The sequence below is a fragment of the Drosophila persimilis genome, unplaced genomic scaffold (genome assembly GCF_003286085.1).
Source record: "Drosophila persimilis strain 14011-0111.01,24,50 unplaced genomic scaffold, DperRS2 tig00000000-arrow-pilon, whole genome shotgun sequence".
In the NCBI taxonomy this organism is placed as follows: Eukaryota; Metazoa; Arthropoda; class Insecta; order Diptera; family Drosophilidae; genus Drosophila; species Drosophila persimilis.
Genome location: NW_020825288.1, coordinates 17,326,471 through 17,351,334, shown reverse-complemented (window position 1 = coordinate 17,351,334; position 24,864 = coordinate 17,326,471). Strand labels below are relative to the sequence as shown.

The following is a 24,864-nucleotide window of genomic DNA, read 5'->3' as shown; positions in this document are numbered from 1 at the left end:
GAGTGGACCAAATGCTTGAACAGCAAGATTAGTCAATCATGGCCTGTATTTTCTGATCCATTTACAGCACAATCGAGGTTTTTAATTGTAAATAAGAAAGGTTAGGTATACATATTGCCAATTCTAAGTATGAGGATGCGATCCACTCGCTTGGGCATACATCCTAAGTTTTGTCTCGTGCAAAGTATACTTCAAAATGTTTATTTTTATGGCTCTGTTTTATTAGTGTGTTTTCAATATAGCAGGGAGAATACTTTTACAAATATTTGTAATAAATGGTTGTGTTTTATTTTTTTGTCTTTTTCAAGAAACTCTTAAAATTGACTCTTATATGGTTTCAGGAATACCATTAATATTTCAATGTAATTTCATAAGGAAACTGTAACGCTCCATATCCATATCCAACTCTCACTTATCTACCACTAAAAGCAGGGATCGTAAGGATTATGGGATTATTTGTCTAATGAAAATCATTAAATAAAAATTATTTTCTGTTTTTTATTATTTATAAATTTGTATTATTTTTATTTTCAAAGCATTACTACCGATACTACCGAGAGTGAGCGAAAAAGATAAGTTCTTTCTATTAAACTGCCAGAAAGTATCCTTTGGCATTATGACTGTCTAGAGGTTGAACGAATCCTATACGTGCATTGATCTCTCCTTCGGCATTGTACAGTTCCCATACATCCGCGCTCTCTCTCTCTCTCTCTCTGGGGACACTGAAGTGAGAGCCGCTCTCAATGCGTCAGCGCAGTTCTGTCGAAAGTGAAAATGGAAGAAAAAAAAACGGAATACATTTTGTGTGTATTTTGTCGGTCGGCGGGCGGGGGCGCGCCTTTTTTGCCCTTTTTTCGCGCGCGCACCCAATCGGCAGTTGTAATTGAAAACTACACACGAAGGCCGAAGGCAGGGCCGAGAGAGCGCTGAAAAAGAGAAAAGGTCCTGCCAAATTTTCCCGCTCTCACCCAAACACACACTCACGAGCGGCAGTTTGGCCGCAAGGTACAATAAATCACGAGGTGCATTCAACTCTGGCTCTAAGTATCCGACTCAAGTAACAATGCGAAAAGTGGCTTACCTGTCCCTCACCAATAGTGCTATACCCTGCGTCCGCCTGTACATATTGTCTCGAAGAGAGAGAGCAGAGAAAGAGAGAGGGAGAGAGAGGGTGGAAAACAACCAAACCATCCTTTTGAATATTTCTACGATGGTTGGCCCGTCGTCGTTCCGTTCTCTGTGTGGTTGTAAAAAGGCGAAAACGTCACGAGAAAAACCGGTTAATAAATTATTGCTAATCGAACGGTAAAATGCACAATAAATAAATAAATGATTATGCCAAAAATCGAAAAGGTCGCAGCGTACCAGTACGTGTGCACGAAAATGGCGTAGGAAATGGCTTAAGCTGTGAAAAACTCAAGTGAAACGGTGAAAACTACGTTTTTTTTTTTGTCCACGACTTTCCTTTATCCTTTGTTTTGCGGCCATTATTCGAAACTGCGCAAAAGGCTGGGCCCGGCCTTGGCATGTCCCTGGGTAGGCTGGCGGTGAATCCAGGATACATGGAGCGGATGTGAAAAGTTTGTATATGACACAATATGCCTGTCCGCAGGATACAGAAGATGCCGAGGAGAGCGGATACAGAAGGAACGATACCACATTGTCCACAGGAGCACCCCCAAGGGACGGTGGCAGAAGGATCATGCATAAGAGTGGGAGTAGAGTTCAATGATTCCCTCAATTAAAAGCGCATTAAATCCATCTTTGAATTGGGCGGAACACCCCAAAAAAAAGGCTGCGACAGTGAAGGTGAAGACGGCGGCGTCGGCGGCCGTCGCCCTGAAACAGGAACAAAGCCAAAGCAGCGGCAGCGGCAGCGGCAGAGGCAGCGTCAGCCGTGGCAGCCGTGGCAGCAGCAACAACAATCAGCCCTAGCCATAAATGAAATTTTACGAATTTCGGTATACACACGACAAATGCCGACTAGCACCAGGACAACTGCTTGGACGACAGAGAGAGAGACAGAGAGAGAGAGAGAGTCAGGAAGGAAGGACTCGTACCGTACGATGATGATGATGAGGTTGCTGTTTGGTAGAAGGGTGGGTGGCATCGGCATCGGCATCGGCAAGCCCAAAAGTCCGTCTGCGATTGTAGTAATACACACGCACACACATAGCAGATGGCGTGTAGAGAAAGAGTGCCAGGCAGGAGCAGAAGCAGCAGCAGAAGCAGGAAAGGAAGAAGAAAAATAAGGGATGGTCGGTCGTTCGCCTGCTCTACACATACACTGGCTTGTATGTATGTGTACAAGGAGTATTGTACTATTTGGACGACTGCAAAAACTGCAGCAGACGCGGCAACAACAAACCCGACTCTGGCCACAAATCAATCAGCCCGACTGGGGAAACACCCTTGCCTGTACATAGGGATACATAAATGCGCAGTAAATCATTGATTTTGGAATTATTATCAAATGGAATAACAGTCAGTCCTCCTCGCAGTAGAATGTATCCAAACTAGCGGTTAATGGACATGGCCACTCGGCTCCTCTGCTCCTCTGCTCATCTCTCTTCCAAAATTAAGTTTTGAAAAATTGTTCGTTTTTCCCCCGTAATACTCTCCCGCTTGGGCAGAGAGAGAGAGAGAGAGAGAATGGTATGGTGGTTGTTGCCGTCTGGGTCCTGGGAAGGGCATGTTAAGGGTGAACACTCCGTGCCGTACACACACAGAAACACACATTGACGCACTCCGGCAAACGTACGTACGTACGTACGGCACACCAGACATCGGAGAGACAGACGTACAGACAACAGGCAACACAGCAGTTAGACTGGATGGCAGACATTTTAGCGGCCGGCAGCAGAGGGCGGTGGTCGCAGTCGGCGCTGGGTTTGCACACACACAGACACATACGAGTGCATGGCAGAGCACACATCGCGGGATCCATATGCAACATGCAACGTACATATTTCGGCTACTTAACCTACAGAACACAAAGAAGGATACAGACAAAAAGTACCCTGAAACGTAAGAAATATCGCATAGCAAGCCGGAACGGAACGGAACGAAGAAGGATACTATACCAGGAGTCCTGCGCGAGCCCCGCCATTGGACACGCGCGCATACATACACACACACACACACTAACACAGTCTAATTTAATCCTTTAGTTAACTCGAATTGAGCTCCAACCTCTCCCCCGTAAATAAGACGAGTAATTTGAAAGGCCGGAAATAAGAAAAACTACAGCCGGATACAACCCACTAACACTCGCTCAGACACACACACACCCCCACTGCATGCATACATATATGTATACGTTTACGACAGAAAAGCCGCCTATGTGTTACGTTATTTACTCTACGTTGTGCGTTGTGCCCCGTATGTAAATGGCTACGTTATTACGCCCAAAATCACTTAACGTTGCCGCCGCCACAGTTACGTGAACATTGCATTGAGGCGCGTGTGGGTGTGGGTGTTGGTGCATTGCGTCCGTGTGCGTGTGCGTGTGTGTGTGTGCGTGCGTATCGGCACTTGGTATCCTTACTTTCAGTGTCATCAAAAATGGCTGAAGAAAGATATATTTGCATTTGAAGCGTATCACAGCCAGCTTTGATGGGCATTGCAATGAGCATCGATTGCAGTTTCGCGTCACAAAAAATGTACATACTCGTATGTACCCCGCCTATGTGCAGCCCCAGCCCCCAGCCCCATGTGCCCAACAAGTGTTCGGCTCGTACTATTTGGACAAAAAAAAAACCGTCATCCCCATACTTACGTAACCCATCAAACGGTTGTGAAATGTTGCATTTATCAAATCATATCACAGCCATTTTGATGAGTTTCGTGTGGAATGGCCAGCAATCCATCATCGATCGGGGCAGGGCAGGATGGAGCACAGAGTGGACGGAAAGCATCTTTCTTATACCATGTCGTTAAAATGTTTGTGACCTTATGTACTCTTGAATCATATCACAGCCATTTTGACGAGTTTGGGTACAGAAATTTCAACATGAAATGCCCCCTTAACAATCCATTCTTTTCAGATCCGATCCGATCCATTCCCCGGGAGAAAAATGATGACGGGCTGCCCGCCAGCTCAAGATAACCGGAAATAAGGATACACACATGTTTTATATTTTTTGGTTTTTTTTTGTTTTTCTCGTTTTTTTTTTAGTTTTTGTTTTTATTTAAATTTATAATAATTGTTACCTTTTATAATCTTGTTTTTTTTTTCATTTAAGGAAACTTGAAGGTTTACAAAACAAAACAGACCACAACAGATGCTCTTATTGATCATATACGAATTATAATCAAACTGTGTTTTTTTTTATGACCGGCAAAGTATATTAATACGGTTTGTTCTTCTTCAGTTTTGTAAAAGGACAACGGAGGCGGCACTCAAAACCCAGAAAGAAGTCAGAGACACAAGATCCTATATCCTGGTCCAAATGGCCAAGGAAAATTGTATCAAAACTTTTCAAAACATGTCCAATAAATGCTATAGAATTAAGTGCAAAACAAAGGCTAACAAAACAAAATTCAATTTCTATCAAATTAATTAGTTTTACAGAAAAATGAGGGAAACAAATAAAAATGTATTGCTTTTCTAGAAATCCACATTCGTTTTTTTCATTTCCCGCAGTGCAAGCCCAAAGGGTTTCGGCTTGGGCCTACATCAATCCACCCATCCATCGCGGGGTTACAACTGCCTGCACATTTTGGAAAATTCAACTTGGAATGATGACTTTTGGGTTTTGGTGTGAGACTGCACGTCGCTTTCTTTCTTCGTCGGGAGGGATTTTGGGTGTGCGGCTGGGGGGGAAATTTGTGGCATGTCTTGTGTCGGTGTGATGGGGTCTTTGTTTGTGTGTGTTGGTGAGGCTCGCCAAATCGGATAAAACTATAGGACAGCAAAAGGTGCAATCTAAGGATAATGTTTAAAACAATGTTTTACAAAATGTAGCTCCTCCGTCCTATTCCGACTTTTTGCTGAAACTTTTGATTTGACTTCTTTTCGCTTCGCTAATCGATTTTCGATTTATGTTTTTTTTTTTTGTATTCATTTTGGAGTAGCCAATCTTCAGATTTGATTTGGAAGTTGCCTAGGGGCGCAAGTGGGCGGGACGAGCCGGGGGCTGGAAACGCTCCTCTCATTGCTTTCATTATACACTTTGTTGTTAACAAATAAATTTGGGGTTTCTTCGACTTCGACTTCTGCTTTTAGCTTTGCTTCTTCATCTCAAACTTTGCTTTTTTTTCGTTTTTGTTTTTGTTTATTTTGTTTTTTTGTAGTTTCTATACGTTTGGTGTTTGTTGTTCAGTGATTGCTTTTTTTGTTGTTTTGTTCGCTTCCGTGCGCTGTAGAAGTCTTGCAATTTCAAAATTTACTAGTTTCCTTTTTGTTTTTGTTTTTTTTTTTAATTGTATTTTATAATTTCCTAGTTGTTGTCTCGGTCTGTGAGATGTACTACAGAATGAACCGTTCCTGCACATGGCAAACGATTTTGGGGGTATGGGATGGGATTGGATGCGTGTTTTTTTTGGGGATCGCTTGGAGCGACTACAAAAGCCGCGCGCGCCTACTCAAGGTCGAATGCGAATGAAGGATGGTGTAGCGATTTTTGTATGCTGGTGGCTATGTGGCTATGTGGTGTGTAAATGTGGCTTGTTGATGACTGGCTGCCTGCCCGTACAGATTCCGTTCCTTACAGCGCGACAATGCCTTCCCCTGCCCCTGCCCATTGGCACTGCAGCTGCAGGTGCAGCTGTTGCTGTTGCTGTTGTTCGGGTGGCATCCTCACTGTGCGTGATGCTGCTGCATCACAATCTGATACTGTGGATTTTGCGGCGCATGATGTGGCGCCGGCTGTGTTTGGAAATATGGATTGGGTAGGACGTGTTGGGAATGCAAGCACATAAACTGGTATGTTTGCTGTGTGGGCGGCGTGTATGCCGGCTGTGGTCCCCCGCCGGCAGGGGAGGGCTGTGGTGGCGGATGGAACGGCTGATGCGGCTGTCCTGGCGATGGCGTGGTCGACTGTGGCGTCTGTGTCAGGAACTGCAACTGCGGCTGTTGATCCGGATACAAGCGCATCGGCATGGGCGCATATCCCTGTGATTGGAAATGTTGTTGTGGTGCGTGCGGGTATTGGATGAACTGCGTCATGGGACCGGCGGCCATAAGCGGCTGTCCGGTGGCCGTGGTTGCCGAGACATGCATCTGCGAGGCTCCCATTGGAGCTGTAATACAATTAAGGGTTCGATTATTATTCCAAAAACTCTGTGCGTACGACTCACCATAGTTATTGCGACGTAGGCGCGGTGGCTGTCCGGCCTGTGGGTGTGTAGGTGGCGGGAATGGATGCTGCTGCTGCACAACGTATATGGGCTGATTGGTCGCCGCCGCCGGTACATGTGTGCCCGTGGTCGTATAAATGCCCGGCATTGGCACCGGCGTCTGTGGCGTATGGGGTCGCGAGGGGTTGGGTGTGCCGGCCCCCGCCCGTGGCGTAAAAGGCTTGGCCGAAGGATTGAGCACGTGTTTCTTTACCACAGGCGTACTTCCGCTAGAACCAGTAGCACCAGGTGCGCCGACAGCTGCGGCTGCGGTTCCACTGGTGGCTCCACTCGATGCAGCAGCAGGCGTGGACTTCTCGGACCCAGCACTGGAGGCAGCCGCCGTCGTGGGCGTACTGACTATGCCAGTGGGCGTTGTGGTGTTGCTGCCAGTTGCCGGAGAGGCATCTGGTTTGGGTGTGGCCGCCAGCTGCTGCTGCTGCGGCGGCTGTTGGGCCGTCAGTATCTGCGGCGGCGGCGCCTCCAGCAGGACCGGAGACGTAATCACTACCGGCGACGTCTGTGGCGGTGGCATTGGATGGTATAAAGGCAGCGGCTGCTGGGATGGCTCCGGCGCCAGCTGTGGCTGCTGTTGCTGCTGCTGCTGCTGCGCTGGTGGCTGTTGATGCTGCTTAGGCACGAGTTGGTGTTGGGTCTCCACCAGCTGTTGCTGTTGCTGCTGCTGTGGCGGCTGCTGAGCTTTCTGTTGCAAGTGCAGCGGTACATGCTGCTGTTGCTGCTGCTGTTGGGGAGGCGGTGGCTGCTGCTGAGGCTGCGGCTGCTGCTGTTGTGGTTGAGGCACATAGTGTGGCTGTGATAGAGCTGCCTGATGCAGATGAGGTGGTGGCCCTTGGTGCTGCATGGGCACATGCTGTTGTTGCTGCTGCTGCTGCTGTTGTTGGCTCTGCTGCTGCGGTGGCGAGGCCGATTGCAGAAGAGCACGCTGTTGCTGTTGCACCTGAGCCTGCACCTGCACCTGCTGCTGTTGCTGCTGTGGCTGCTGCGGCTGCTGCTGTGGCGGTGAATTATTTGTTGGAGCTAGCTGGAAGTCCTGGCCAAACTGTCGCAGATCCTGTAGCTGATTATCGCGAGACCGCATCTGACGTTGCGGCTGTGGCTGTTGGCCCTGTGGCGCCATGTTCTGGTGCTGCTGCTGTTGTGGCGCTTGTTGTTGCTGTTGCTGCTGTTGCGGCTGCCCACCCGTCTGCAGCGGCGGCGAATTACTATTTTGGCCAGGATGGCCGCCATGAGAGCTGTGCATGGGCTTTCCCATCTGCGGCTGTGGCTCTCCTCCGTAGTTGAGCGAATTGCTTTGAGAGCCTTGGTACTGGCGTATCTGTCGCTGGGGAAGCGGCTTATTGGTATTGGCGTTCGCGTCGCCATTCAACTTGGAGGGGCCGCCGCTCATGTGAGATGGGTTCCGGTATTGAGAGGACCTGCGCGAGAGCGAAACAATTACATTAATATATTGAAGGACTTGCCTTTGCTTTTGGTGTTTGCTTACCCATGCATTATTTGCGAGTTGCCCTGATACGCATACTGGTTCTGCATGACCATGGTGGGCTGATAGCCGCCCTTGCTCTGGCCCACAGGATTGCCGTTGCCGCCTTGAACGGCAGAGATATTGCCGCCGCCACTGCTGTTGGGGGGCACATTGCCGCGCATTACTTTGCCCCCTTGGGTGACCGTCTTGCGCTTAACCATCGAATACTTGCCGGAGGCGTCCATGCCGGCCGCATTGGCGGACGAGGCTGGCCCAGAGGCCTTCAGGCCGCCTGCAAGCAAGAGAACTGCAGCCGACTGCGTAGCGCCACCCTGGCCAGCCCCGCCGCCACTGATGACCCCGGGCATCATAAGACCATTATCACGATCGCGACCACCGCCGCCACCACCCTGCGAGGACATGCCCACATGCGACATCTGGGGTCCGCGCGTCTGCTTTGTAATATACCGATCGCTGCTCATGGTCTCGCGCAGCTGGAAATCGCCAGCGCCACGTGGCGGCTTGTTGCCACGATCACGGTCACGGTCTCTGTCGCGCTCCTCACGCTCCCTGTCGCGATCGTTGCGCTCGCGCTCCCTGTCACCATCGCGGCGATGGTCCTGCTCCGGACGCTCGACAGCAGCAAAGAGTGCCTCCTCATCACCATTCTCCAAGTCCAGACGGTCGCGGCACGTCGGATTGTTTTCAATTTCGGCAGCAAGTTTTTCAGCCTTTGCCTCGGCCTCCTTGAACTCTAGCGAATCCCCTTTGTCCAGTGGGATCGTGTACGTGGCCAGAGAGTCGTCGAAAGTGGAAGTCACACCGAATGTATTCTCATTTTTGCGGAACATCTCATTGGCATCCCAGCCATTGGCAGCGCCATCCAGTTCTATATCAATGTCCCCATTGGCGCCAGAGTCCCACGGCTCCAGTTCCTTCTCGTCCAGACGCGCACCTATAGCGAAGAGAAAATGATAAGCACTGGAGATGAAAGGATTTGAATACTAGATAGGACATACCATTGCACTTATCAGAGATGGCTTCATCGGTCTTAAAAGCGCCAGCGGTGGCGTACTGCGAATCAAAGTCCTTCGCCACGATTTTAACCACAGTGTCGGCCGGGAATATAATGTGTTTTGGCACCTTGCCCTCTTCCGGAAGATTCTTGGACTTAATGCACGCCGGTAGCTCCAGTGCGATGTCAAAATTGCCCGAGAATGTACGGAATACGCCTTCGTAGATATTACCCGAACGCAGGACCACCTCCACAACGCTGCCCACCAGCGCCGTAGCCGAGTGCATGAAAAACGTGTTATTATAGACGCCCTGCGCCACCGGTCGAATTGCTGTTCCGCCTGTTCCTGCTCCTGCTCCTGCACTGTTTCCAGCCGCACCTGACTTATTGTTCGCTGGTCTCAGACTGTTGTCGTTGGCGTTGTATCTGGAAGAATGGCACGGCACAAATTATTCACAAGCACAACGTCTCTCCGGCTCGGGGCTGCCAATATTCATGTGATGCGAGAGTGATAGCCATAGCCATATAGTAGCCAGGCTAAAGACAAAGCGAAAAGCGTTTCAGGGACGTCAGCGATATCGATTCGTTTGTTCGTTTCGTTGTTGGCAAACTCTGACACGACATGACCCTCGCCCCTTCTAAAGACCCACCCCCACAATGGGGCTGTGTGTGTGGGGCTGTGTGTGTGTGTCTGTTGGTGTGTTTGCCTGTGTTCATTTTAGTTCGCTTTTTAGAACTTACCGATACGCGCGCTATGCGACTAAATGAATTATGGAAGTCACCGACTGGGTTTCCAAATCAAAAACGCTCGTCGTGCTACTTAAATTGATTTTATTTCGAATTGGATAGATTTTCCACAAGAATATTTGCAACCAGCTGCTGCTTTACCGTACGAAAACTGCAGTGTGGCCAAAGAAACAAAATGGAATCACCTCTGGGACTGATTCCGTTTTTCGGGGGTTCAGGGTATCTGGTTCCTCCGCTCTTTGTTTACGTTTTGCTTGTGTGTTTAAAACAGTGAGTAATTACTGTAGAATTCTCAGAAATATTTATGGTTTTAAGCGACGTTCGTTTTTCTGCTGACTCTGCTCTGTCTTGGACCTATTTAATCACGGTTCAGCTCGGTTTCCAGTGGCGTTCGTTTTGGTTTTTTGGGGGGATGGATGGACTTGGTGTTGGTTGCGTGCAGGATCGACGACCGTGAAATGCGCAACGAAACGCACAATGAACCCGGCCACGCACACAGCCGCAACAACAGCAAGCAACGGGCGTGGGTGTGCAGCAGTCGCTGCGAAGGGGGAGCGGCAGGAGTGGCGTGCATTGTGCACATTTTGGTGAATGAAAACAAATAATTGATTGCGTTTAAAGAGTGAATCATGCGTGGCGATAAGGTGAGCCAGAGACAGTCAGAGAGAGAACGGTTAAGAGCAAGAGCTGCTCTCAGAAATAGGCTGAAGCGAAACGAAGGCACTGACGGCACACTCTCGAAAGGCAAGTGTGCATGGCAGAATAGCGGATAAATATGCATAGAAGTAGAATGGAAACAAGAGCGATGCGATGTATCGTTCGGTCAGCAAATTGTAAAGTGACCCAAATTTCGAGCGCCCAGCGGAACACCAACAGGGAGGGGCAGAGGCTGAGGCCGAGCGAAGGGGGAGACGAAGTGTGCCAAAAGAAACTCAGCGCAGCGCAGCCGCTGCACGTCATAGCAATGGCAGAGGCAGAACTGCAAAATGCTTACTGTGCAAGAAAATGCAGTCGAAAAAAGAGGCAAACGAAGAAAACAAAAAGAAAAACTATAGTACAATACGTGCGCGCGTGTGCGTGCATCACTGGCCTGGCCTGGCCCTCGCCAGGCCCCACAGTGCTCACAATTATACACATGCATGTGTGTTGGTATATAAATAAATAATGATCGTGTACCATAAACAGCTATGGCGATAAGTATTGGCACGACTGAAAATGTTTAACTCTAGGAACCCCATTAATTCTGCCTTTTATCTGCTTTTAACATTTATTCACATTCCATCGTTTCTAGAGACAGAGAACGCTACATACAGAGCCGTGCCAATACTTATGCCCGGAACTGTGCACAAATGCGGATGTGTGTAGTTGTGTGTGTGCGGCGCGCTGCAGTCATATTTCAATTGAACATTTTAAGGGCGCAGCAGCGGCGGCGCGGCAAGAGGGGAACTGGGTCCAACTGTTTGGGGGTGCGAGCGAGCGAGGCGAAGGCACTCTTTGGGGGGAACATGAGCCACTAATGCGACAACGGAAACCTTTAAACAAATTATGTTTTTGTACTAATTTTTTCTGGCGAAAGGGAAATGTAAACAAAGCATAAAATCTGGTGCTGAAAGCACACACATACACACGACACACACACTGACACCGATAAACGCACACCAATGAACACTAAACACACTGATTTGACACACACAAGCACACAGCTGGGCCTCTTATATAAGCGCCATTTGCATTTACGATTTGGTCTTCCAAAAATTCAGAATGATTTCAGACAATACGAAACGGGAAAGGAATTCCTCGATTCGATTTAGTTGCAGCCACTAGAAAGAATAACAAAAACAAAAGCTGCCACCACGAAACAGACACGAGACGCGCTTTCACCTTTCTCGACCGGACCGGGAGAGCGCTCTTTCTTTCAGTGGCGTTTTTAGTCGTCGGGTTTTCAATTTGTCAGGGCAACGGCAAGCAGCAGCGAAAAGCAAACCAGCCCCACACAACACACGACCGATTACACTTGTGTGTGTGTTTTATTTTTTTTTTTTCGCTTCGTATCGTTTCTTTTTTCCTTGTGTCTGTCGCTTTTGTCTTTTTTTGCATTCGCTTTTCCACTGCAGCTGGTGCTTCTTCTTACCTTGAGATGCCGCCGCTGGCTCCGCCACCGCCACCTCCTCCACTAGGTCGAGTTTTCCGCTTACTATTGTTGTTCATAATAGATTGGGGGAGTGCAAGCCAATTGCCAGCACCAGAAGAGTGGACGAACGATGAAACGTATGAAACTTTGCGTTTTTCCTTTGCTTGGGCTATTTTCTGATTTATATTTGATATAATCGCGTGGTGGGCGGTCACTTTTAACACGACGCGAGGCGTTTTCTAGCCAAAAAAAGCAATATTGGCGGCGTTCAGCACGGTTACTTTGCTGCTAAATATGCTTTTGTTGCTAAATTTATTTTTTCCCTGCGTACGAGAGCGATAACGAGTTGACAAGGTTGGATTTCGATGTCGATATTTTACCATCCCTAGTTACCATTGCTTATTTGCAGCACTTGCACCGAACAATGATAGAACAATACAGGTCGAATTTGGTTTATTGAAAAAAGTCTTTATTTAATTTATTAACTTTTCACGCGAAGAGTATTTTGTTATCTTTTTAATTCCTCCTACACTGTCCGACTCTCAGAAATATACCGAAATATATGGTCTCATTTTCAAAATACACCGTAAATATACTGATGAAAGAAATGAGCTTAGCCCACTTAACCCCCCCTCTTTTTATGCAGGTGAACAAGTTAAGCTAATAATTGTTATTTTTGGAAATCCGGTCTATCCTTCCTCTTTACTTACAAAAAACGATATCTTTCACTTCCTCAAGATTATTAATTTTCGGGGAGGTTATTAAACCACCCAATGGTCGACAATGGGTTAATCGTTCGCTGTCCATGATCGGAAATCATATTCCTCGATTTTGATATTCGGCACAATATTACTAGCAAGCTAGGGCTTCCAGCACTAAAACTATAATTTTATCCGGCTGACGAATCAATTTTCTACTAGATTGGATAATTTTGGGTAATCCTCTTCTCTTTTGAATATGTCTAAAATAAGTTTCGAACACGCTACGTTATTTTTGCTGGTCAACGGGATTCTGCTAGGAGTATAGAAATTTGTATACCCTATTTTCCGAAATTATTATTGCAGTACTGTTTTCCAAGCTGCTTTGAGATGACAAACATATCCGCAATTCTGTAATATCCCTATACAGGAATGTAGCCTAAGTTTTAAAGCGATTGAGTGACAAGGATATGAATGCAATCCAGTGCAATAAATGATGCAGGAAGCACGATTTGAGAGAGCGAAAATTAAAATGTGTATGGAAGTTTTGTTCTTTATGCTATTTAATATACCAAATTTCGACGTCAAAATATACAGAGTGAGGTATAAAATATACCGTAATCGGTGGTACGACCGAATTGTGTATACTCGATATATTCGATAAGCAGCTATGCGATAGACCATCTATCGAAAGAACGATACTTCATCGCTACCAAACACTTGGAGCTACAACGGCATTTTTGAATTTCTGCGCGCTAAAATGTTTTAAAATTAAAGGCAGCTTTGCAACATTCTTGGAAAAACTAAGTTGCGCTGTCAGACACTCACACAAATATTTGTTTCAAATCTAGATCACAAACATTAAAGTACCTATTAATAGTTGCGACTGCTTTCTGCGGCTGTCTAGATACAAAAACGCCGCATATTTACCCCACACTCAGATAAGCGTCTGACGCCCAACGACCTTGGGGCCAAGAGAAACTCCTGTTAAGCGGCAATTTTGCACTTTAAACATTTCAAAGTCAGCCGTAAATTCATATTTTGCCAGCAGCTACTGTGGCTATTCCGTAAGAGATAATTTTTAAGATACTAATTACGACGCCATCTCGCCAACAGCCTCGTTAAGATATAACGAAGCTGTATATCTGCCAAGACAGACCCACGCGCCCCATGTAGTATTGTAATATATATACCCTGTGGGCTGGGGGGTAGTTAACACCTAGCTGCCTCCAGGCGAAGTGGGGGTCAAAATCTAATCATAATCTACCTATAGCAGCTCTTTTCACACCCGATACAAAGAGCTTTTCAAAAGACTGTCACCAGGCGTCGCCGTTTGATTGAAGTACATAATAGATCTGTGGGTATCTAAACTCAAATCCAAATATTGCCTGTCGAGAATTCCAATTGACCAGCAGACCGAGATGGAAAATAACTTGGGGTCCACAACCAGTGGGGTGGCGGAAATTTTTATCAACCCACTAGTATCACCTTTCCCCCCCGCTACGTACTTGGACCGCGATATCGTCGTAGTTCCCTCCACATGGCGATGTTGCTCCCGGTTGACATATCCAGTTATATAGTGTACTTATTTGTAGGCCCAGCCTCTCCGCATTGTTTGTGTGCCCATCTGCCTGCCGAATGGGATGGGGCGTTAAGTGTGCCATTGTTGCGCTGATCTCGAGCAGAAAGAAGGAGGATTGCTTGTCGCTTGTCGTTTTCTTGACTTTTTTCATTTTTTGTGTTATCAGAAAAATCTGCCCTGCCCGTCTCCAGCTTATTTATCATTCAGAAATTCGCCCATTCGGCAGTTTTCATAAGATTGCGGAACGGTGCACTTGGGTTCACTCGGGTGTAACAGAAAAGCCTACAGGAATATACAAACAGATACGATATCCTTCAGATAAATATATTGAATGTCCTGTGATCGAACGGCTTTACGGATATACGCTTAAGTGCAGCATGACGATCGTAAAGAAGTTATCCTTTGATGGTAGGTTGAGCTTTAAAGCAGTAGCAACGAAGTTGTGCGTATAGACACTAAGTGTGGATTCTTATGGATTAAACATGGTTGGACAGGTTAAGGATTTGTTGTGATGAAGTGAAATGTTGAAACAGGAGGCTGTAACTTTTGGTCCTGCAACTGTCTCTATATCGGTGGGCATATCTTTATCTACACTGACATAAATATGGTATTGTAAAAATAAACACACCCACCCATCTTTAAAAGAAATGTTCTGTTTTTAATTTAATCTTCATAATGCTGCCAAAATCGAAATTAAATAAAAAACAATTTAAAATAAATATATGTATCTAAAATATATTTATTTTAAATAAGAAATATATCTAGATAAATATGAAATATATTTAGATCAAATATTTGCATAGTAATGCTAAAATGCAAGTGAAAACACTTTCATTCTCGGTGTTACCATATTGCTAGACATTTCTAAATCAAAGTGGAACTATTCGATTCTCTGAGCTTTTTTCTCTGAGCGTATATTAGTCTTCATATCCTTTGGAATATCCGCTGGTTGTATTACTCCACGATACGAACATTGTACCTTTCATCCAAACAAAACCTCAAATTCCAACAATTATATTCCTCGGACTATGTACATTGACCTGTACATCTATCCCTCACATTTTTCTTTACTTCTAAACAGATTACACCTGTGATTTCTATACCTGTTACCGATCGCCCGCATTAATTAGCAGCTAGAGAAAAGCTGCAAATCTGGCCAACAAAAGCTGTTAAAAATTGTTGGCCTGATGTTACAAATTAACATTAATTTTTGGTTTTTATTTTGGGTTCAACATGACCGATAAATATTGCTGCTATGACAAAATATATTTAAATTTTACAAACAGATCGACCACATAAATGATAAAAGCGAAATCATATAATGATTTGATTGTATTATGGCTTAAATTGGTTGGGCGTCGTTATAATAATTACTACGAGTATATTTATATTTTATTAAGCAGTTGGGTAGAGAGTCAACCGCAGGGCTCTACATGCGCTGGAAGCGTGATAAATGTGCGAGTATCTCCCATTGATTGTTTATACGGATATTTCATGATTTTATTGATTAGATGAATGAAAAAGGGATTGAGCAGTTCTTGGTTCTTGTTTTTTTTGAAATAAGATTACCCAACCGTTACAACCGTGATGTACAACTATGGGATACTTAATATTGGCACAAGCTTTTAGCGCAATTTGAGCCAAAGCTAACACCCAATTCGAATCAATTGTTCCTGTAGTTAGACTGATGACTCACAGTCTCCCAAAAGAGTCGGTCTTTTTTTATAGTACAAAATGTGCTAATTTGCAGCTTGCATTTTTCTAGTGAATTTTAATCATACAATCGGGCATGTCTCCGGGTAATGTTTGCTCTATATGATTTGCTGACACAATTTAAACTAAGCTACAAATCTCGGGGCTACGATATCAAAATTTGCATAATAGCTCGGTACATTTTGAGGAAGCTGAAACTGGTTTCCGAGTCCGGAACAAACAGAGAAAACGACTAGACTGATAATGTCTCTCAATCGAAGTAAAGAATCTCTCGGTTATTTATAACTATTACACAAGTACAGATACACCCATCCGAGCATGCATATGTGCTTAATTACGTTTCGTTTTCACACAATTAAACTGTATTTTGTTTCGGATCGGCTGTGCTTCGGGGCAAGCCGGACTGCTGCTGCTCGTTCCGTGTTAAAATGCTAAAAAATTCCCCTTGCCTTGAATAAAAATCAAACAAAATTCGTTGGGGAGAGAGCGCGGTGCTGGGTACTTGGCCCATTGGCAAAACCGAAAGCTGAAACAGACAAATCAGTACAAAATGCGTTGGCCGCGAAAGCACACGTTCGGCTTGTGGCCCACGGGCAAACGGAGTGATGGAGCATCTAAGGGCCAGTCTGGGCCAGCAACAGTGGCCACCATTTACGATCGTAGGAGCCACTGATCAACAGATCCTGAGACTCGAACTTTCACTGAAGAGCCCTCCACTTGTCCCTTAATTTCAGCCAACTGCGAGGAGAAGGAAAAGTATACGCTGCAGAATGGCGACGACTACTACGACCAGTCGCATTCTGTTGACGTGGAGGGGAAGTACACGAAGCCCAAGCAGGCCCACTGGCTACTGCGTCGCATCTACATTCTCAGCTGGATACGGAACTACGATCGGGAGCGGGCCTTTGCCGATCTGATAGCGGGCATCACCCTCGGACTGACGATCATACCACAGAGTATTGCCTATGCGGCGCTCGCGGGCCTCTCCTCCGAGTACGGCCTGTACTCGGCTTTCATTGGATCCATCATCTACGTGTTCTTTGGGACGATACCGCAGGTCTCCATTGGACCCACCAGCCTAATGGCCATTCTCACGCTGCAGTTCTGTGCGGATAAGCCCGTTCAGGTTGTGATCGTGCTGGCCTTCCTTGCGGGTCTGGTGGAGCTGGCCATGGGCGTGTTCCAGCTGGGGTTCATAGTGAGCTTCATTCCGGGTCCTGTGACCAAGGCATTCACCTCCGGCACGGCTGTGATTGTGGTGTTTGCTCAGATCAAGAATCTCTTGGGTGTTCGCATGAAAGGATTCTCTTCGATCGGGGAGTTCTTTAGCAGCATTAAACCCTCGGATGCCGCCATGGGTATATCCTGCTTGTGCGTGCTGCTGTCGTTGCGTGTAAGTTTTGAGAGAGATTACTAAACAGTCCCCGGGTGAAGTAATCTATCTCTTTTGCTCCACAGCTACTTTCTCAAGTGAAATTCAAGCAGGACACGTCGCTGACGCGTCGCCTGAAGAAGGTGCTGTGGTACATTAGCATCTCGCGCAATGCCCTCGTGGTCTTCTTCACCGGCTTGCTGGTCTTCATTTGGGTGAAGAAGAGCTCCATGGAAGCGGTACCCTTTGCCCTCTCCTCCAAAGTGTCGTCGGCCATGCCTTCGATCAAGCTGCCGCCCTTCGCCTTCGAATACCAGAATCGTACCTACGTCTTCACGGATATCCTCCATGAGCTGGGCAGCGGCATCATTGTCGTCCCCATTGTAGCCGTATTGGCCAATGTGGCCATTGCCAAGGCTTTTGGTACGTATACGTAATGTTCGATCAACTATCGAATGTTGCCTCATTTTGGGTGTGGTTTTTTTTTTGCAGTGAAAGATGGAAACCTGGATGCCTCGCAGGAGATGCTGACGCTGGGCCTGTGCAACATAGCGGGTTCCTTTTTCAGTGCCATGCCCACCTGTGGGGCATTCACCCGCTCGGCGGTCAGTCAGGCCTCGGGCGTACGCACACCTATGGCTGGCATCTACACGGGCCTGATTGTGCTTTCCGCCTTGAGCATACTTACGCCGTACTTCCAGTACATACCCAAGGCTTCGCTCTCGGCTGTGCTCATTGCAGCCGTGATCTTTATGGTGGGTGGATTTGTACTGTACTCATAGTCACATATCATATATATATTTATAATTCCACAGATTGATGTGGCCCCCGTGAGGGAGCTGTGGCAGACCAACAAAAAGGATTTCTTCAGCTGGGTGGGCAGCTTCATCATCTGCCTGGTGGCGGGTGTGGAGTTGGGCCTGCTCTTTGGCATTGTTCTGAGCATGGTGTTTATTCTGCTGCGGCTGGGTAATCCTAAAATAGAAGTTTCCCTGAAAAAGGTACGACCCGAAAGAATGGAAATTCTGAATTCTCTTATGCCTAAGATATATCCTGTCTTTACAGCACGAATCCCTAACTTATGTGCATGTTGTGCCCCTTTCGGACATCTATTACACGGGCGTGGACACTCTCCGCGGGGAGCTGAGAGGTGCCTGTTCGCTCTATCGCAACGATTTCCCCGTTGTCCTGGACTGTACCCGCTTCATGCAGTTCGATGCCACCTTCACAGAGATGCTGACGGCAGTCAGCAAGGAGATGGCCGAGAACGATGTGCTGTTGATCCTCCAGAACATGAGCTTGAAGGTGCAGGAAATGCTGCCAGTGAATGGCAATCTTCGCTTCTGCCAGGAGGACAGTCAGTTGATTAGTCACCTGCAGCAGGAGAAAGAGTCTGTGGCGCCGCAGCTCGAAGCGAAACTTTGAATGTTTGTTCCTATCTAAAGCCCCGCTGCCACCCACGTCAGTCATCCTGTCAGCGTCGGTTTGTATTGTATCTAGATAAATGTTTCTGGGGAACTGCCACCGTTTGACGTTTGCCAGTGACGGGCGGGCCAGGCATTGCGCAAATGCTTTTATGGTTAGCTCTGTAGATTAAGTTATTTAGTAAGCGGCTCTGTAAATACTTAATTGCATTATTTAACTATATATTGTATGCTCTGTTCGGCTGTAAAGATAATGGCCCTCCCCAGCAGGTGGAGGTTCATAAAAAAACAACATCTACACGTCGTATGAGTAATTTTTTCTGCTGGAGCACTGAAAATTCTGAATGAAATTAAGTCCATTGAGAGCCATATTGTTTTCTTTGAAATTGTTGTTTAATTATTATGTTTTTTTTCGCTTTTTTGTTTGTTCAATAAGGAAATTATAATTTATAGAAAAAGTATAATAATACAGTATAACAATTTAGTTGGTTTTTCATTTTTTTTTGTTTTGTTTTTTTTTGTCATAGTATTTTCCGCTATTATCTTCCTGTTTGTCTGTGTGTGGGGTTTTGGTTTTTTCTGGTATTTATCTCTGGTTTCCATTGAAATAAATTGTTGTATATACTCGTGTGTACTTGTATGTGGGGTGATTATATAGTGTATCTCTGTGTTAACTGTGTATAAGTATCTGTGTAGCCGCGGTATATCCCTGCAGATGATATAACCACTCCGGTGGTGGAAGCCGAAGTTGGGGCTTTCTTCTCGTAAGATTGTTCTGTAAGTGTTGCTTGTCATTTTCTGATCTGTCGATTGCGCTGCTTGTCCCTCGGAAGTGTCTCTAAATAATACAATGGTATTTTCTCTTTGATTGTATGATATAAATCATTTACGTGGGAAAAGTTAACACTTGTTTCGTAACACCCCCCTCATGGGGGTACACATTTCAACATTTCTTAGCTATCATTCGACTAGTTCTGATTCTGATATCTAGTGTCTGGTCTGCCCAAAATCTACTATTTGCCAGTTTATCGTACAATGTACAGTGGTGTCAACCTGCAGTTGAGTTCTTAGTTTGCCTTAGTCTGTGTCTGCGTGTGTGTCTGCTGGTGTCTCTGTGTGTGTGTGTGTGTGTGTGTGTATGTAAAGTAATATTTTGCTCACAATTCATTGCCATCCAAGCACATACATATGCTCGTACATATACATATGTACATACATGTATGCGCTCTTTTAAATATGCTTTTGTTTAATATACTCGTATTTGTTTTTGGTAAATTTTGTCGTTTAATATATGTACTTTTTCTTTTTCTTTTGTTTTGTTATATTTTTTTGTAAAGCAAGAGGTACGCATGTATGTATGTGTGTGTGTGTGTGTGAGTGTGTGAGATTTGAGTTAAAGCAATTTTTGGAACCTTAGGAAACTTTTTCTCTCGGAGCCCTCGGAGAGATAAACAAAGGCAATAGCAATGGGTTAATCTAACATCTGGAATAGGTAAAGTAGGGTTCCGAGTAGTACTTATGTATTGGTTTGGATAGATAGCATTAGTAGCAAAGGGGGTCGAAAGAGGAAAGTACGAATGAAAGTTTCTCCATATTTTAGGGAATTATTAGGGGGTGGGGGCTTTGTTTATCTCCTGTATCTAACGCTAAGTTCTTGTGCTTGTTTTTAAGTACTTTTTTTATTTATACATATATGCCACATGGGGCTATGGGTAATCGTATCCCCCATATGCAATATGTAGGAGTAGATCTCTCTTGGTCTTTAGTTTGCTTTAAGTTACACTGATATTTATCGCATATATGCTTCTATGGACATCAAAACACTGAAAGAAATGGGGGGAGGGGGAATATCGAATAGTATTAGCTAGGAGAACAGTCGAAAGATGAAATCTATCATCGAAAATGTGTGGCTAGGGGGTTGGGGCGTTTGGGGCGTTTGGGGCGTTTGGGGCTTGGTTTTAGCTGGACTGGAAGTAAAGGTCGCTCCCGATTGGCTTGAATACGAATTTTTGTATATAGTCTATGCGTATATATGTATGTATGTAAATATGTATCATATCATTTATTCATTAGTTTTAATGTATGTACTCGTATGTATATTTGTTCTTCCTCTGACATTACTCTCAACATGCGGTCGTTCTTTTTTCTTTGCTTTTCTTTGATTTATAAACGTAATTTTAGTATATCTCATTTGTTAGATTTCAATATACTTTCAATATATACATATAATATATGTATCTTTATGTTTTTTGGGTTTTTAGTTTATCTTATGTGTTTGCCTTTTTTTATCATTTATTCTCGTTTTTTGGGTTTTCTTCTTTTTCGTTTTTTGTTTTTTTTTTTAATATTTATAAACTGGTCAGCAACAGTAGCAAATTTAACAATGTGCGTTAACAAATAATTGTAAATATAATGTATGTATATGTATAATATATATATGTATGTATTTTTCTCCACCCTCGCGTCCACATCCCATGCCATCCCCATCCGCATCCGCATCCGCATCCCCATATCTTGTTCTGTATTTTCTGTATATATGTATTCAGTATATTGTGTGTGTGTGTGTTCGATATCTATGTATGTCTTTGGGATAATGGGTTTTGATTCTGTTTTTTTTTCTTTCTGTATTTGTTAAATAATTTTACAACAATTCATTTGTCGGATTTTCTTTTGTGGCTGCCCTGGGATGCTGCTGCTGTTGTTGTCTGTCACTCATAATATTTTTCTATCAATTTAATTAATAAAAAATATTACCATTAGTACTATTAGTTGCAGTTTTTATCATATCATTTGTTTTTTGTTTTTTTTTTTTTGTTTTATCATATCAACAACAACTTTCACATTAGCCCACTGTGGACCGGGGATTTGGGTTTCATTTTATTTATTTAATTTTTATGTTTTTGTTATCATTCTTAGCGTTTTTGTTGGTTTTTGTTTTATATTAGCTTAGTAATCATAATTATAATCAGTAGCAATAATTATAATCATAATCATAGTAGTAATAATAGGTCTAATCTACGAATAATATAACAGGACCCTATGGAATGACCGGGGTTATTTGCCAAAGCCGAACCCAAATTTGCCAAATAGATCTTTGCCTTTCGAGAGGACATCGCCGCCGGGCGCCGCCGCTGCAATGCCCTTGAGGCCGCCCAGCAGACCGCCGCCCTGCGGCGGGGGCTGGGCTTGCGGTGGCACTTGTTGTTGTTGTTGCTGCTGCTGTTGCGGTTGTTGCATGCCCTGTTGCATGCCCTGCTGCATGCCCTGTTGCTGCATACCCTGCTGTTGCATGCCCTGCTGTTGCATGCCCTGCTGTTGCATGCCCTGTTGCTGCATACCCTGTTGCATGCCCTGTTGCATACCCTGTTGCATGCCCTGCTGTTGCATCCCGGGCTGTGCACCAAAGGCATTTGCTTGTTGCTGCGTTGGCTGCACACCGCCGGGTGGTTGCATTGGATCCGTTTTGGGCGGTTGCTTCGACCCAAATAGACCACCGGTGGCAGCCGAAGTAGCACCAGAGAGCAGGCTAGTCGCGCCGGAGAACAGGCCACCCGTTTGCGCCTGCGTCGTGACCGGCGGCTGTTGCTGCTGCTGCTGTCCTCCCATACCCATTTGGCCCATTTGCCCCATCTGTCCCATGCCGCCCATTGGCTGCTGTCCCATCTGCTGTTGCCCCATCTGCTGTTGCGGCTGCTGGCCCATGCCCATCATTCCAGGTTGTCCCATTTGCTGTTGCTGTGTCTGCTGCTGCTGCTGCTGTTGTTGTTGCTGCTGCTGCTGTTGCTGTTGTCCCATTTGCGTCTGTTGCTGACCGTACGGCTGCTGCTGCTGCTGCTGCTGCTGATTACCAACGCGGCCGATCATCCCCTGCAAGTTGGCGATTATCGAATATACCAAAGAGAACGAGTTAGTCGAAGAATGGCTCCAATCAGGGATACAGTACGGTAATCTCGTCAAACGAATGGCAAACTAATTGTTCAAATATTTATATATTGTACGTATAGTATATTTATGGGTAAAATTTTCTCAATATTTTCATATGTAGGTATCATTTTCATTTTGTTCTCTCAAGTGGTTACTCGAAATGGCCAAGGGATTGGTTAGTTTGTAGCAGTGAAAAACAACTCTAATATGGGTGTTGCACTTGGACTCGTCCACGAGCAGTAGTTGCTGAGATTACTTGAGATGGTTGTATGTTTTTGGTTTTTGGTTTTTCGTTTTTGTTTTCGTTTTGGTTATGTTAGTAATGGCAACTACATGCTTTAACTACTGTACTGAAATGGCAATGGCTACTCAAGAACCGAATCGAACCGCATCGAACCGAACCGAAGCGGGATCCTGTGCAGCAGAAATCAATGAGCTCCAAGATGGTATTCCGTCTTCTCAATCAAAACGAATACCAGTAGCAATACGAGTACGTTATTCGGCGAAATGTAAAATGTACACACATCTGTCGACGGGATCGACAATTTGTTTGTTTGTTTGGAAAAGAACAACTCAAAAACAATGTAGAACTAGCAACGTTTCTTAATAGTTTTCAAACGCAAAATGAACTGGGGCCTAGGGCCAAAAGGTAAACACAAGAATTCGCATTACAAAAATAAAAAACAAAATGTGCCAACATTTTCTTTCGACAACAGATATGTGGTATTCTGTCTTGTAAAAAAAGAATGAAAAAAAACTCTCGATGCTGGACCCAGGGTGGCACGGACTTCGCTAAGTAGATCTAGTCGCTATATATTTACACTACCTTGATGAGAAGAGTGAGACATGTGGATAAGTATAGTAGGTGTGTATTTTGTGATCGATTGTGTCATAATCAGAAACCATCTAGAGATAGATTGGGTCAATCTCCAATGATTCGATGAACAAAATCAAATTAAATTCCGTTTTCGTATCGCTGTGTTTTTCTTTCTTGTCTAAACATAAAGCAAAATGCAGTTCTAAAAACGTAAAGGTGAGCCAAAAATAAAATCATATGAGGGTTATGTAGTGAAAAGCATAATCCGGGTGGTTCTGGGATTCAACTTAGGAGGCGTGGAAGGTAGAAAATAACTGAAACATCAGTTGACGAAACGAAAAAAACGTCAAAGAGTTACACATACAGTGAATCACATAGAAGTTTGTACACATTACATCCAATATTCCAATAGTAGTAGTAGCAATTAATTAATATAATTAGTAGCGTTTACCAGTAAAGAAACTAAAATGTATTCATATATAGATATATATGCTATGTATATATGTATGTATGTATGTATGTATATTTATGGGTTGGTTCTTATCAGCAATACTTGAGTTTACTTGAGTGTGTGTCTCGTATATCTGGTAATACTTAGATAAGATGTTTGTTGTTTTTGTTGGATGTTGTTTGAATATATATCTGTACATATTTTCGTTTTTGGGAATTTATCTCAATTTGGGGGAAACTTGTTTTTTGTTTGCTCTGGAAGACGTTTAGAAGTACACCAGACCCTACCTACATTTTTGGTTCGGACTAGTTTTGTAAACTGTGTATCTATATTATATCTGTATTCATGTGGAAGCAAAATAATTCTCATTTTATCCCCCTAACAAAAAATAATCTTAGAAATTAAAACGTGGCTTTCCCATAAGCCCAAAAAGTGTTAATAAAATTAATAAGATATAGAATTGGGGCAGCAGCTGGTATGTTATCTTCATGGCTATCAGAATGAAAATTCCAGGACCTGGATAACAGATCACAATTGTAATCAGAATATATTGACAGTTTTAAAAATTAAAATCCTTATTCGGATTATTTGTTTCCTAAATTGGAGAAGCTTGCTCGTAGATGTAGAACAAATACAAAAGTTCTGAAGGACAAAAGTAAGACCAATTTTTCAATAATGACTTCCCGAAGGGGTGTCCATTTTTAAATTATAAAAATTATTGTCGTCAAATCATCAGTTAAGAATCCTTAATCAGTATATCCCTATGTATAAGTATATTCTACGAGCCTCCGACTAGGCCTTGAGGCTAGAAAGTCCATAAGCTGACCAATCATTGGGAAAAAACAGACGGTATAAGGAAAACTTATAACAAAAGAAAATGTATAAATAAGAAGAACTAATAACTGAATAGGAAATTGATGTGAATGACTGTGGCTGTGGAAATGTGTTGAAGCTCCTCGGGAATGGAACTCTTATATATGTACAGGCTATACACACAAGCATGATATCTGGATTATCATAATAGTTCCTTAGTGTTGTAGTTCGTTTTCAAGTATATCAACATGAAGTGCGTCATTTGCAGGCTATATGGATGCTCTCAACGATCTTTACACGGACGAGCCTGTGGCCGATGCTGAATGCTGATGTTGTTTCTGTTTTGGGATGTTGG

At 44.5% G+C, this 24,864-nt stretch overlaps 2 protein-coding genes across 4 annotated transcripts; one reads left to right on the top strand and one right to left on the bottom strand.

The window, feature by feature from the left end:
* Window positions 1-4,228: 4,228 nt before the first annotated feature.
* On the bottom strand, window positions 4,229-12,115 carry LOC6587833 (ataxin-2 homolog). 2 transcript variants are annotated; one of them, XM_002014025.2, is made up of 5 exons: window positions 11,716-12,115; window positions 8,842-9,263; window positions 7,844-8,777; window positions 6,301-7,775; window positions 4,229-6,243 (listed from the first exon to the last, which is right to left on the bottom strand). In XM_002014025.2, exons 1-5 carry the CDS (start codon window positions 11,790-11,792, stop codon window positions 5,801-5,803), a joined length of 3,351 nt encoding a protein of 1,116 aa, XP_002014061.2. In that variant the 5' UTR covers window positions 11,793-12,115; the 3' UTR covers window positions 4,229-5,800. The 2 variants fall into 2 exon arrangements, with proteins under 2 accessions (XP_002014061.2, XP_026840130.1); XM_026984329.1 differs by lacking the exon at window positions 11,716-12,115 and adding an exon at window positions 11,466-11,552.
* Window positions 12,116-14,261: 2,146 nt separating this feature from the next.
* Window positions 14,262-18,868, top strand: LOC6587810 (sodium-independent sulfate anion transporter). Of its 2 annotated transcripts, none has more exons than XM_026986558.1 (6): window positions 14,262-14,403; window positions 16,443-17,101; window positions 17,167-17,503; window positions 17,573-17,835; window positions 17,896-18,081; window positions 18,146-18,868. In XM_026986558.1, the coding sequence occupies exons 1-6, from the start codon at window positions 14,373-14,375 to the stop codon at window positions 18,503-18,505; spliced, it is 1,836 nt and encodes a 611-aa protein (XP_026842359.1). In that variant the 5' UTR covers window positions 14,262-14,372; the 3' UTR covers window positions 18,506-18,868. The 2 variants fall into 2 exon arrangements, with proteins under 2 accessions (XP_026842359.1, XP_002014060.2); XM_002014024.2 differs by lacking the exon at window positions 14,262-14,403 and adding an exon at window positions 16,244-16,367.
* Window positions 18,869-24,864: the final 5,996 nt, after the last annotated feature.

Coding starts and splice junctions, on each gene's coding strand:
- LOC6587833 (XM_002014025.2), bottom strand. CDS start 11,792: ATGAACAACAATAGTAAGCGGAAAACTCGACCTAGTGGAGGAGGTGGC. Junction 7,776..7,843: donor AACTCGCAAATAATGCATGG/GTAAGCAAACAC, acceptor GCTCTCGCGCAG/GTCCTCTCAATACCGGAACC. Junction 6,244..6,300: donor CCTACGTCGCAATAACTATG/GTGAGTCGTACG, acceptor ATTGTATTACAG/CTCCAATGGGAGCCTCGCAG.
- LOC6587810 (XM_002014024.2), top strand. CDS start 16,259: ATGCGTTGGCCGCGAAAGCACACGTTCGGCTTGTGGCCCACGGGCAAA. Junction 17,504..17,572: donor GGCCATTGCCAAGGCTTTTG/GTACGTATACGT, acceptor TTTTTTTTGCAG/TGAAAGATGGAAACCTGGAT. Junction 18,082..18,145: donor TAGAAGTTTCCCTGAAAAAG/GTACGACCCGAA, acceptor CTGTCTTTACAG/CACGAATCCCTAACTTATGT.